A 12,455-nucleotide genomic window follows, 5' to 3' on the forward strand; every position below is an offset into this window, starting at 1 on the left:
TAGTACAGTTTTCCTCAAAATAGCTATTGCTTTATGCCTTAGAAAGTTCACATTAAAAAAGCTGAATAGGTAGTAATGACTTGTCTGAATGCTGCAAGCCATTCCTACTATGGTAACAGATTCATCTGCACAAGCTACAAAACTGGAAGAGGCAGTTTTTAAAAGTTTAAGTCGAGTTTTACCACACTGGAAATCCCCTTAAGTAATTCAAAAGTTAATCAAGTTAAGTGTAATTGTACCTGTCTATCCCTTTCAAACTCCAACCTGCTTCACAGCAATAGAAGTTGCAGCCAGACCCTTTTCACCTATTAGACATAGCAAGCAGGAGCAAATGCATACTTAGAATATGTAATGATATTAGCAGAGATAATTTGCTTTTACATTTACTCTCCAATTTATTCTGAGATTGAAGTAGCAATTCTACTTATTTCATGTTGACAAATACTTGAAGCCATCCTTCACATACAATTAATCCATTTAAGTGAAGGAATAACAAAAATCCAACATCACTCACTACAGTGCAGCCAGAATACAGAAGTTGCTATGCATCTGCTTTTCACAGCAGTCCAGTTCTTTCTTCCATGATTTTTTTTTTTTGAGCAAAGCTCCTCATTTTCATGCCTTATTAAACATGCACAGTTTAAGCGTTAACATCACAGATAGGTTATTGCTTTGACTTTGGCATGTTTTTTGCATGGTTGGAGGTGGGGGGTGGGGTGAGTTTCTGGAGGTTTTTTAGCAGCCCCTTTCTGCTATCCAGGCTTGCTTTGAGAAGAACTAGCATTACCTTCATTTTACACCTACCGTAAGCACATCAATTGGATAAGACCTGAGTACAGATGATACTTTCAAACTCTAAAACACAGAGCCCTACCACCTGGAAATAAGAATCTCTATTTATCTATTACCTACATGTTACTGAAGCTATGACCTATTAAGACTGAAAACAAGGACCTCAGGCAGGTCATTTAGTATCCAGCCTTGAATAGATAAAGTCAGGAGCAAAGAGCCTCATTGACTTCTACAGAAACTTGAATAAATGCAAAATCTCCCAAGACAAATGGTTTCCAGCTATTCAACTTCTTTTCTTCAGAATAAATAAGCTGGCTTTACTTCTGAACTACATTTCCCCTTGGTAGGTGACAGAAATATTTAACAAACTCATCCTGTATCATACCTCTTCAGCAGATTTTTAGATTTAGAATACTTAGTAGAGTTGAGTGTGTTGGCTCTCTTTCTACAGTTCTATATTAAACTGTAGTGTCAGACATTAATTAGTACTTCAGCTATTCTTCAAGGCAGAAAAAAAAAGGCTTATGAACAGTTAAGCAACTCGTAACACCTGAGGCTTTCAGAGTCCTTTAATAACACTGCTTCATGATATGAAGAAGTAATTCCATAGTATGCAATGTGATCTGAAACAATTTATAGGGAAGAAATTTTATTTGAAAAGGATGTAATTTGCTCAAATAAACAGGTCTGTGATTTTTGCTTGTTATTAGCAAGGCAAAAAGCAAATTTTTAAAATTAGTATTGCTGAAATGACATCAGCTACTGTTTGTCCTCTGAGACACCTCTTGTTCCCAAGGTAGTAAGGGAGTAACTAGGTTTAGTAAGCTATGAAAGTCAATAGCAAGACAAGAGCACTAAGTACACTTCAGGGGAAAAAGAGAAAGAGGAAGAGCAGCAAGAAGGGCTGGATGAAAAACACCAAGAGAACAGTTTACCACAAAAGCAACAGTACAGTTCAGTATACAATCCTTGAAAAACTCTGAACAAGAGCTTTGACCTCCATTTGCAAAACCAGTTCCTTGTCTAGAATTTTATCTGTATGCAAGACAAAACTAAGTAACTCAAAATTACTATTTTGAATCCCTGATAAAAGAATGTCTTTCTCTGGTAGTTCATACAGAATCATACAGAGATGATTTCTTCTGTCACACCATTGATGCATGAAAAGCATAAGAGCATTTTAGTCAGTCTTTGATAAAAAGCCTTAATGGTTTGATAAAGGAAGAAAATGTTACATTTCACCTCTGAAAGACACTGATTCACTTGACTCGTATCTATCATGTTCATGCAGTTCTGAAGCGTTGAGATTTTTGTTGCAGTTACTACAAGTAAGTTTTACAAGTCACAGGATGGGTAAATAAAGTATTTCCTGAAGCATTTCAGTGTTTTTGTTTTGCTGTAGAGGATACTCATATGCAGCTAACAATGCAGGTGCACTATACTTCCAGTAGCTGAGAAAAATGATGCTTCAATGTTCGCCCGCATTTAAAGGGAGAAGAAAAGTCTGGATTTGATGACCTTGAAGCAGTGTAGAGCACACAGCGATGGAAGTTAAGACACAAGGCAAGAAGCTGAAGGGCCTTAAGAAACACTTTAAATTTTATGGCAAAGCTCCTCTGGATTTATTCCATTCCTAGGAAAAAAAAATCCAATTTTATCTGGTTTTTCCTGAACAGGCCATATGCTTACGCTACAAGGTATCAGAATTACTCTCATTACTTTGACACCTCCACATGGACAAGACATAAGCAGCTGAAAGATGCATTTAACTATAAATGCAATGACTTACCTAGACTAACTTAAAAACTGCATGTCCAGCCATACTACATACTGTGAAGAAACTGCGGCATGCTGCTGCAAAATACCCTCAAGTCAGAATGAAAACCCAAGAGTGAGTTCTAGCCTCTTCCTCCCAACAGTGCTCACATCCTAACATCACCAAGTTACTGCACTGCAGGCTGTCAGCCAGGACATGGTAACACAAGAATCCATCTTGATCTGTGCTCTAGACTACTTTAAAACTGTACATTTCAACAACCATCATTAAGTACCTCAAGGATGCTCTACTGTCATACGAGGTGGTTGGTCTATGTTACTATGAAAGGGAGCAAAGCACGAAATCCATTAAAATGTTTAGTAAGAGTGCAATCTACACCAAACCAGAACTTAACGCTGCTTACATAATGCTTATACATATTCACATTCCTACGTGGACCCTGTCATTTTTTTTTCAATTACTCCCTCCTCATTTGTTGACACAGTCCCTACTATACTCTATTTCTCATTGCTTATGTGACCTTAGAAAGAAGCCACATGTCATTTTAATCCAATTAAACCACTACAAGGCAAGATACTTATACTGGTGCTGCAAAAACAAATATGGCTCCTCCAGGCATTTAACAAAAAAAGAAATTGTGATATACATTGTCCTTGTCTGATCCACTACTGTTGCTGAGCGAACCTGAAATAATCACTAACAAGCTTCAATGCATTCCACTGCTTCTAAAACCACAGTGCATCTATACATACTTGCACTCTCTATGACAGAATATGACCTGGTTTTCAGATGCCCTACTTTTTTGGTATATTCAGCTCTAGCTAACCACTGGTCAGCTTGCTGCTAACACACTGACTTCCTACAAGACACAGCGACAGCAAAGCAGAAGGGGGAGACTAGGCAAAAACCCCTCCAAGCTTTCAATGCTATACCATTAGCCAGTACATGCTGCACATGAGGAAAACACACAAAAGGTCTATTCAGCACTTCTTATTTAGTGAAGTGCTGCTTAACTGGAATACAGAGCTAGCCATCTATTTTATATGCCATATTTAACAGAGGCATCCTGCAGGCAGGTTTTGCTTTCACATCAGTCAAATTCAAACCACAAATGGATTCTCATCATTCTGAAATTCCCTTGATACATGCACTGACAACTATTTTTATTTTTTTAGAAATTATACAAATTTCAGTAGCAGTTAACAAGCATTTGGAATACTGAACCTCATCTCCCTCCACTCTCTTTTAGGATTTTTGTCCCTGGAATAAGCACTATGTGGAAATTTCACACTGTTAGTAACATCAAGGATGTAGGTATATGCACAAACAGTCCCTTACCTAAAAATTTTTAGCATCAAAGTATTTTAATCCTAGCTTAAAGCCATGCAAGCAAGCTGCAAACAGAAGCCTACATTACGTTTGACAGTCAGCCTGAATTACATTCATAACCGAATTTATCATCCAGAAGGAACTCAGAAATCAGATATACTTTGCCAAGGATAAGTAATGAGAAGGCAAATGGTTTAAGCTCCTATGTGAAATGCCAGGACAGGAAGGAAAGCTGACTGGCAGAAATTAACTCCAAAAAATAAAAGCAAAGAGGGTGCTGTTGAAGACAGAAAGGAAATGCCTGAGAGGAAGAACTTCTGCAGAACTAGTTTATGTAGCTGCTCACTCCTCCTTATGTAAAACAAGAAAATTATGAATAGTGCAGTGGATGAAAAAAATTATGTAATGTGCAGGCTGCCATCAGTTTCTCTAGATGTCATGCATCTTAGCTAAAACAAACAACTGCCACCCTCCACCAAAACAACACATGTATGTCCTGGCACAAAGCTCAGCTTCCGCATCTTGTTCCCATTCCAGATATTTGCTTTATTTGCTTTACCTGCCACTGAAGATGAAAATCAGGTCAGATGCAGCTGAGAATTTTGTGGTGGGTTTTATGTTTGGTTCTTTTTTTGAAATCTTGGGGGTGGCAGGGAAGGTCAGACACATACACACTAGAGTGTCTCTAAACTTTTTAGGTTTGCAGCAACACAAGTAAGCATAGAAGTTTGCTTGTCCTGCTTGCACATAACATTTATTTAACATGACATGTATGTCAGCAGAATCTACATGTAAGTATTCAAATATTTCTCTCAGACAGAAAGCCACATCATGACAGCTTGTATTCATCCCACTTCCCTCCCTGTTTCTGCCCCGCACGCAATCAAGGTATAGAAAAGACAGCGCTCCTGGCAAATAATCACTAAAATTATTAGATAAATATTTAATAGCACAGACTTCCTGATACTGTTTTTGGATTTGTGCAAGGAAAGAGAAAATTCCAATTGGCATTTCATAAACCAAATAAACATCTTCCAAACGAGCAGCTCAGCATGGGTGCATGCACACAGACACTTACAATTTGAAACTACTTTGCTTAAAAGTCAGACTCCTGTATGAAAACCAAAAACTTTCATACCCAGCGTGGGTTTTATTTGCTAAAACAAGCTGCTGTTGAAATAAACAAGATATTCCCTCAATACATGCTCTCAATTATCATACTAAAAAAAACAAACCACCAAAAACACCACACAAACCTGTATGAAATATAACAGTGCTTTTCTTGTAGCCAGAAGGTAGACGAATGTTTCGGAGCAACCCCTTTGCTGTCAGCCTTACACGCATGTTGGATAAGGAAAATTTCGGGGACCATAACATGTCTTCAGTGTAATTGGAAGGTAAATAAGCAAGAAAACGCCTCCATGTACTGTCACATACTATGTTTTTAAATCACTACTAGCAGAAGTGGGTGATTCTTGCTAAAGAAAACAGGCTTGAATAAATAAGCAAGTCTCCATTCCTTTGCTCTTATTCCTTATGCAGACAAGCAAAAAAAAAAAAAAAAAATAAAAAAAAAAATCAGTAAAAGCAGATATCCACGGCGTAAATGCTGCTGGCAGCTTCTCCTCACCAGATGTTGTGGCAACAAAGCTCGTCCTCAGAATAAAACCGACTTAGTGATTCGGAAAAACAACAGCCTCCAAATTGCATCACAGTGTTGATGCTTAATCTGCTACGGGACTCTGTGGGCTGGGAGCTAGAAAAGGAGAAAAGGGAGGAGGAGGATGAGGAGGTAGGAGGAGGAAGTGGGTGGTCTCCCAAGCTGAATATATCATCCAGCAATATCACAGACCATGTAATTGTTCTTTGGAGACTGTTAGAAAGATTACTTGAACATTCTTGGAGACATATTTCTTCTCTCCAAGAATGCTTTCAGGGCGTTTTTTTCTTTTTTATTTCTTATTAAATAGTTACTTTCAGTGGACATGAATTAATCAAAATAGATTTATCAGCTAACATTTTCTACCAGAGTTTCTTTTGGCATTAAATATTATCTCAACATTTAAAGTCTTAACAAATCTACAAACACATCTATTCCCTAAGAATAATTCAGTATTTGAGATCTGCTTAAGGGAAATACTATTTAGCTTGGCAGCTCAACACTGCAGATGCTTCCAATTTATCAGAAAAGGAGCAAGGAAGCAGGCATCAATTCTGTATTAAATCAGATCTCTGTCAGCTGGGTTTTGAAGGCACCCAAACATTGCAGCAAACATGCAGTGTTACAGGAGTTCCTTCAAAATAGATGCTGTCTCTATATTTGACTAGTCCTCTTCAAAAAATCTTCTTCTTACTGTTTAATGACCTCAAAAGTTTTGCATATACTTTGGTCCCTTCCAGCTGCCACTAGCGAAAATAAAATTAGAAATAAGAGTCAGAAACCAGAAAACAGAGGAGTAACTGTTTTACAGAGACTAGAAAATGTCACATTTTTCACCTATGATCATGACTATAAATACATGCATTGGCCACTTTCCTGTGTAAACAGAAACATTTCACTACTTTGCCTACAGTCAGCAGCTGCCTTGCTAGGCAGCCGTAGGAGCAGGGACCACCCAAGTATCTCAGAGCCAATGCAGGAGACGAGACAGTAACTCATACCTCTTTTTGGGTTGCTTGAAGAGCTTCCCTCAAACAGCCTTTATATCTTTTTAGAGACAACAAAATCAGGTACTTTTCCATTGATTCCGCACTTCTACCATTTCACCAAACCACAGCTAATGCTCTCTAGCACCTATCCCTCTGACAGTTTTTCCAGTTCCAGAAACAATTAACCCAACTTGCTCTGGAGCAGGTAGAACCCAAAGCAAACAATCACACTGACAGGTCTCACCCCAGTGGTACCTTAACTGTCCTCTCCTTACCACAAATCTATTATATTTTAACAGCATGTCTTTCTTGCTCAAGATGCGTAACATTTTAAATTCTCTAGTGCTTATTTACCACATCACCTGGAAAGAAAAACACCATTCTGTCACTTTATCCTGGTCTCTGGGTGTCTCTAACATCACATAGGCCAGTGCAGTGCTAATAAAGCAGCTCATTGTAAGTAGAGCAAAAGAGCTGCAGCCCAGCATCAAGACCCTCAGAGCCACGAAGCCAGCCTCCACAGCGTACCGTGGGAGAATACTGCTGAATGTTTTATGATCGTGTACCAAAATATTTATTTCCCAGCACAGCCATGTACCACCAACTCTGAAGTACTATAATACATCTTCAGTCCACACAAAGCCATTCAAAATAAGTACAATGACAGTAAATTAGCTTTTTTTGTTTGGTTCCCAGGGCAGCCCCTGCACACAGCAGGGCATGCATGTCATTAATGCTAGAAAATCCTCATCTGTTCCTTCTAGTCTGAAGAGCTTTGGCACTAGCAATGTGTGTTCATCTATTTTTCCAACAGCCCGCAAATCCAGACCCTTTCCTAATACCACAGCACTATCAAAGACATCACCTCCTTACTGTGCTGGATGATGATTATTCTTGGAAACCACACTCAGCAGTAAACCAGAAGGCTTGTTACAGCACATTAGAGTAACCTTGCATATTCAGTGTAGTTCATTAGCCCATCTCTTCAAATATTAGGTCAGTATTGCCAAATCCTTTCTTAATGAAGGCATCTAGAGATTTTGACCAGGCCTACAGCCAGTCTTCAAACACCATTCAATACCCAGCCATACTAGGTTTTACCTTTCTGCCAGGGCACCCATAGAAACTCTCTTTTTGTCTTCCTCCTGCCTCCCAACAGCTCCCGAAGGGAGGAACTGCTCCACACAGTAAATGTTCTCTCACCATCCCAATCTGATGTTCTCAAAGGCAGAAACAGTGCAAACAGGTTAAAAAAAAAAACCCACCCCCCAAAAAACCCATATCACCACCCCCCACCCCCCCACTACAACAAAAAAAAACCCACCAAACTATAAATCAGCAACAAAATCCCGACACCCCAAAAACAACCCACCATCTCTCTCCATCCTTGCAATAGTGCCTAGGAAAAAAGTAAAGAACTTCTCATTAGCCTGAAAAACCAGAGAAGTTAAGTGCCCCATAGAAACTGTAACTTCCTTGGTAGGAATAGGAGCTAGAGCAAAGATTCTGTAAAGGGCAAGCATGAGGTAATGAACCAGTCTGAAGACTGAGGAAGGAATGAATAATCAGGCAAAATATGAGCAGATAAAAACTCTATATGGACATCAAAATCCTTGTAGCAGAGACAAGAACACTTTTTACACAGACACACAAATAATAATTTCACTGCTTCCTCTTTCCTACCCTTCGCTGGGGTGGAAATAAGCCACGAAGCTTATATAAGCCATACATCACAGTATGTTTAAAAAAAAAAAAAAAAAAAACACACAAAACCACACACTTCTGATTTCAGGAAAACGCCCTTTCTAGCCTCTAGGGTTGGAATTCTGTTAAGCCCCAGAAACCCAAACCAAGCCTGCTTCATGCAGAAGCAGACATGACAGCACTTATATAAAGCAATAAATGCATGTCAGTCTCATCTAGCACCCAGCACTCAGGGAGCTCTCACAGCAGCCAGCAAGAGGACTGCCCAACCCTATCTGAATAGCTCCCAGGAGAGACTGAACTTGGAGAGGTTCCTCCAATGCAGCTTTTCCAAAGTTCTGCTTTACACCGTGGTACACTCCACCGTGGTAGCTGTGCATCTGGCTAGTGTCATTTCCTTGGCTCAGGAAAACAGCACCTCCAGGTCTGTATCCGTACTCCTACAATGACCATCTAGTGCCTGGTGCCAACAGGGTACAAAGCCAGGACATAATCCATGCGATTTTAACACAGGATGCCAGGAACATGCACTGTCTACATTTCACACAACATGAGGATCACAGAGAGGTCTTTTTCTATCTTGACATTAGATAAGGGTGATGGAAAATCACACCAGAAAACAGCAGAACAAAATAGGAAATGATATACAGCCCAGACAGAGGACAAAAGGAGTGACAGATTTTATTTACTAGCACCTTACTGCTGGCCTCCCTCCAACTCCAAGGGCAAAACTGGTGATCAACGTGGACAAATGGGCTCTATCCTGTTATGACCATGTCATTCAGTTTGGGTTGCTAAATGCATCAATACCTGATGACACCTTCAGATCGATGGTGGGGCTAGACCTATTTTAACCCCTGCAGATTTAGCACATCTGTCACTCCTGGGAACATTAGCAATGTGACAAGAAAGGAGCAAAGGGCTGGAATCTGTAGGCTCTTCAATTCAGCCTCATGAGGCCAAGCACGCAGCATCTGTATGTTTCTGCCCCTCCTTCCACATCCAACAATCACTAAGAAAGCCATCGGAGCACAATTAACTGTCTCATTGCAAAGAAGTCTAAATCAGACACTAGATCTTTAGATTTGAGAAGCCCGTGTAGAGGACGCCTGGCTCCGTGTGTTGTAAGACAGCATGGGCAGTGCAGAGCAGATGGATTTTGCTGGCATGCTTTACTTCAGGAAGAACTGAGAGGTGACTGCTTATGCAAAGAGAGAGGTGAGAAGCAGGAGCCTACTAAGAGCCAAAGGGTCATCTGTGTCCTTGGTTTTGTTTCTGGAAAATTACTGTCCCCTCTTCACTTCCCTGTGTGCACCTTGCTCTAGCCAGTGCTCCAGTTTGAAAAGCTAACCTTCCTGCAGGCAACAACACTCACTGCCATGCCAGATACAGCCTGTAGCTTCAGGACTTATTTTAAGCTCCAATCCTCACCTGAAGAAAAAAGCAAACCTCTTCCTGCCTCAGAGCAGGAACTAAAATCCTAAATAATTTAGGTTTCTTCTAGTACACAGAAGCTTTTAATCATTATAAATTCAGCAGCCTGTCAAACAGAAGGTCATGCTGCAGTGGATACCCAGGCAAACAGCTACAGGAATCAGGCTTATCTATGTGTCTCACACAACAGTGGTGGCATTTAAATTGTCTGTACTTTTTCAGAATTCAGAACAGCCAGAAAACACTGCAAGAATAAGTTGCTTTTAATACCCGATTTAAGGGAGCAGGGCAAGTTATTTTCCATGTGCAGGATGTCCATTCCAAAATGGCATTTTTGTTAGACTTTCTCAGTCAAAATTGCTTTGAAAAAAAAACCTGCTATGCTACAGCAGTGAATAATGTCACTAACATCAGGACAACATGCCTTAAAATATGAAGCTTCAATGATCTATCCATATGTGTCAAAAAACCCAACTACCTCTGTGCTAGGGACCTCTGTTGTTAAGAAACAGGCTAGGTGCATACACAAATCCTTGTGAGCTCAGGCCTCAAGGAACAGAGGAAAACTGAAAGTTTTACTTTGGGCCACAGCTTACAGATATTTTAATTCCTTATTCACACAATATTGATTTTTATGTATTGTGCAACTGTTCTTCACCTATGGCCTCACAACAATACCCAGACAGCCTCTGCTAAAAAGTAACACTGCAAGTCAGGACAAAATTTTGGCAAGGAAATGTCCTAAGACATGCTAGTGGTTTAGCAGGAGATCATGGGGCACATTAAAGACAGCTCACAACAGCTGTGTTTTGCTTATCTCCATGGGCTGGTATGTTCTTCACAGGCCCTGGTGTGCAGACAAATATGCACATGTACACTCAGTTTACAAGCTGTTTAACCATCTTTGACACAAGATCCATGAGCTTTCAAATATTATGCCAACTTATTTCCCTAATGGGTCAATGACAGCAATATGGGAAACTACTGTATCTCCTGAAAAAATACTTAAGAAATATGGGAAAAGAAAGGGCTTAAAGAAAGCTAGAGGGAACAAGATAGAGGACTTTAAAATAACTTAAAAAAAAACCCCACTGAAAGAGGACATTAAGAGTCAGCTTTGGGATACCTCTTAACACTTCACCTCAAAGTTAAGGAAGAACTCCGTTACAACAACATGGGATTATTCACTGTTTACTGCAAACACATAAAACAATGTGCACAACCCTAAGGAACTCCAGAAAGTCAAAGGAAAACAACAAACCCAAGTCTGAGAACATCAGAAGAGATCTGTAACTAAGCTAAACTGGAGAGGGAAGGGACAAGAAGATAGTAGAGAAAGAACCAAGTGCTACAATCACATTTTCAAGAAGGTGACACAATTTGGCATTGCATACAGCAATTCAGTTGAGAATAATAACATGAAAACAGTGGTATGTGACCCTGATGGTCAGTCAAAGCTCTAAAGTCTCTTAATAAAACAAAAACTTACTGTCCTCTTCATTACTGAAAAAAATAGCGAGAATTTAGATACTATTCTGTCTGAATGAATTTTGAAGTAATAAAAACACCAGCTGTGGCTAATCCTAATCTATAATTTAAAGCCATTAGGACAGACTTCCACACTAGAAAAGCCTTCAACTCCAGCTCCCAACACTGGAAATTTTCTTTAAGCATCTGTTGGACTGAGCTGATACAATCTGTGGATATTCATTTCAGCTGCCCCAGCTCTACTCATGCAGAGGCTGGCCTAATTCAGTATTTAGACAAGTGTGAGAAAACCACAGCTCTTTGTTCTTCTCCTGTGTGGCTTCTTGTTGTGAAACAGCAAAATAAAATACCATGGAAAAGAACTACTGACATTCCTCCCAGCCTCAGAATAAATACCAGAGAAGTGAACTACAAACATTCCCTCCACAGAAAGCCTGCAGAGTTCTGTGTCACCAAGAGTTTGGAGTAGCTGTGCAGAGCTGGAGAGCAAGTTTCTCACATAAGTTTGGAATTAGATAATAATAAACATCTCTGAAATATCTAACTTAAAATCCAGAAAACGGGTCCTTCTTTAAAAGCATTAACAAAAGAAGCAGACTTTGTAGTATGAAAACCATTTGGGTTATGCCACAAAAGTCCTTAATGAATGGTGCTCTGTTGCTATACAAAACCTAATAGGACCCACACGAAGTCCTCATTGCTGGAGTTGTAAAAATAATTCCAACATTTTCAGTCCACCAATTTGAGAAATTGCCAGCAGAATACCACCATTTGAACAGAGCTGGCCCATGTGTTACTCCATAGCAAACCCCTGAATTTTCAAAATTCATTGTTTTTTGTAAAGATATCTGTTGAAGGCACAGCGAGCAGTGCTAATTTTCAGCATGGAACAAGAGACTGCCTTCTCAAAGTGTTAATCTTCGGAAGATGAACTTTGGGAAGAACACTAAGAACATGTATATAAGCACACTGATACACTTACTTGAGAGCTGAAGGGACCAATCTGCAATATATTAAGACCGTGTTGTCAAGTGTCTCAGTTTTTGCATTCTGTTCTCTACTGTTTTTGCATTCTGTACTCTACCTCAGGAAAACACCATTTATTTAAAACAAAACAAAAAACCAGAAAACCCAAACCCCAAAATCACTCAGAACAGATTACTTCAGAGTTTAGTGTGGCATTCTCTGAACATAAGCATTAGCCACTTAATATTGAAGACTTCCGTAGAACAAAGGAATTAAATCCTGAGATCCAGCTGTTGTACTATAGTTTATTTGGTAC

At 39.6% G+C, this 12,455-nt stretch overlaps 1 protein-coding gene across 5 annotated transcripts in view; it reads right to left on the reverse strand.

Moving 5' to 3' along the window:
* MTUS1 (microtubule associated scaffold protein 1) overlaps positions 1 to 12,455 on the reverse strand; it is a 98,560-nt gene that overhangs the window by 50,335 nt on the left and 35,770 nt on the right. Inside the window, exon 1 of one of the 5 annotated variants that reach the window (XM_040596592.1) lies at positions 5,155 to 5,624. The exons of the other annotated variants lie outside the window; for them this stretch is intronic. Coding sequence (XP_040452526.1) covers positions 5,155 to 5,275 — 121 coding nt within the window. The 5' untranslated portion in view covers positions 5,276 to 5,624. Of the gene's footprint in view, positions 1 to 5,154; positions 5,625 to 12,455 lie in introns of those variants that run through there. 5 annotated transcript variants of the gene reach the window in all.

This window comes from Falco naumanni, chromosome 1, assembly GCF_017639655.2.
Source record: "Falco naumanni isolate bFalNau1 chromosome 1, bFalNau1.pat, whole genome shotgun sequence".
NCBI classification, from domain to species: Eukaryota; Metazoa; Chordata; class Aves; order Falconiformes; family Falconidae; genus Falco; species Falco naumanni.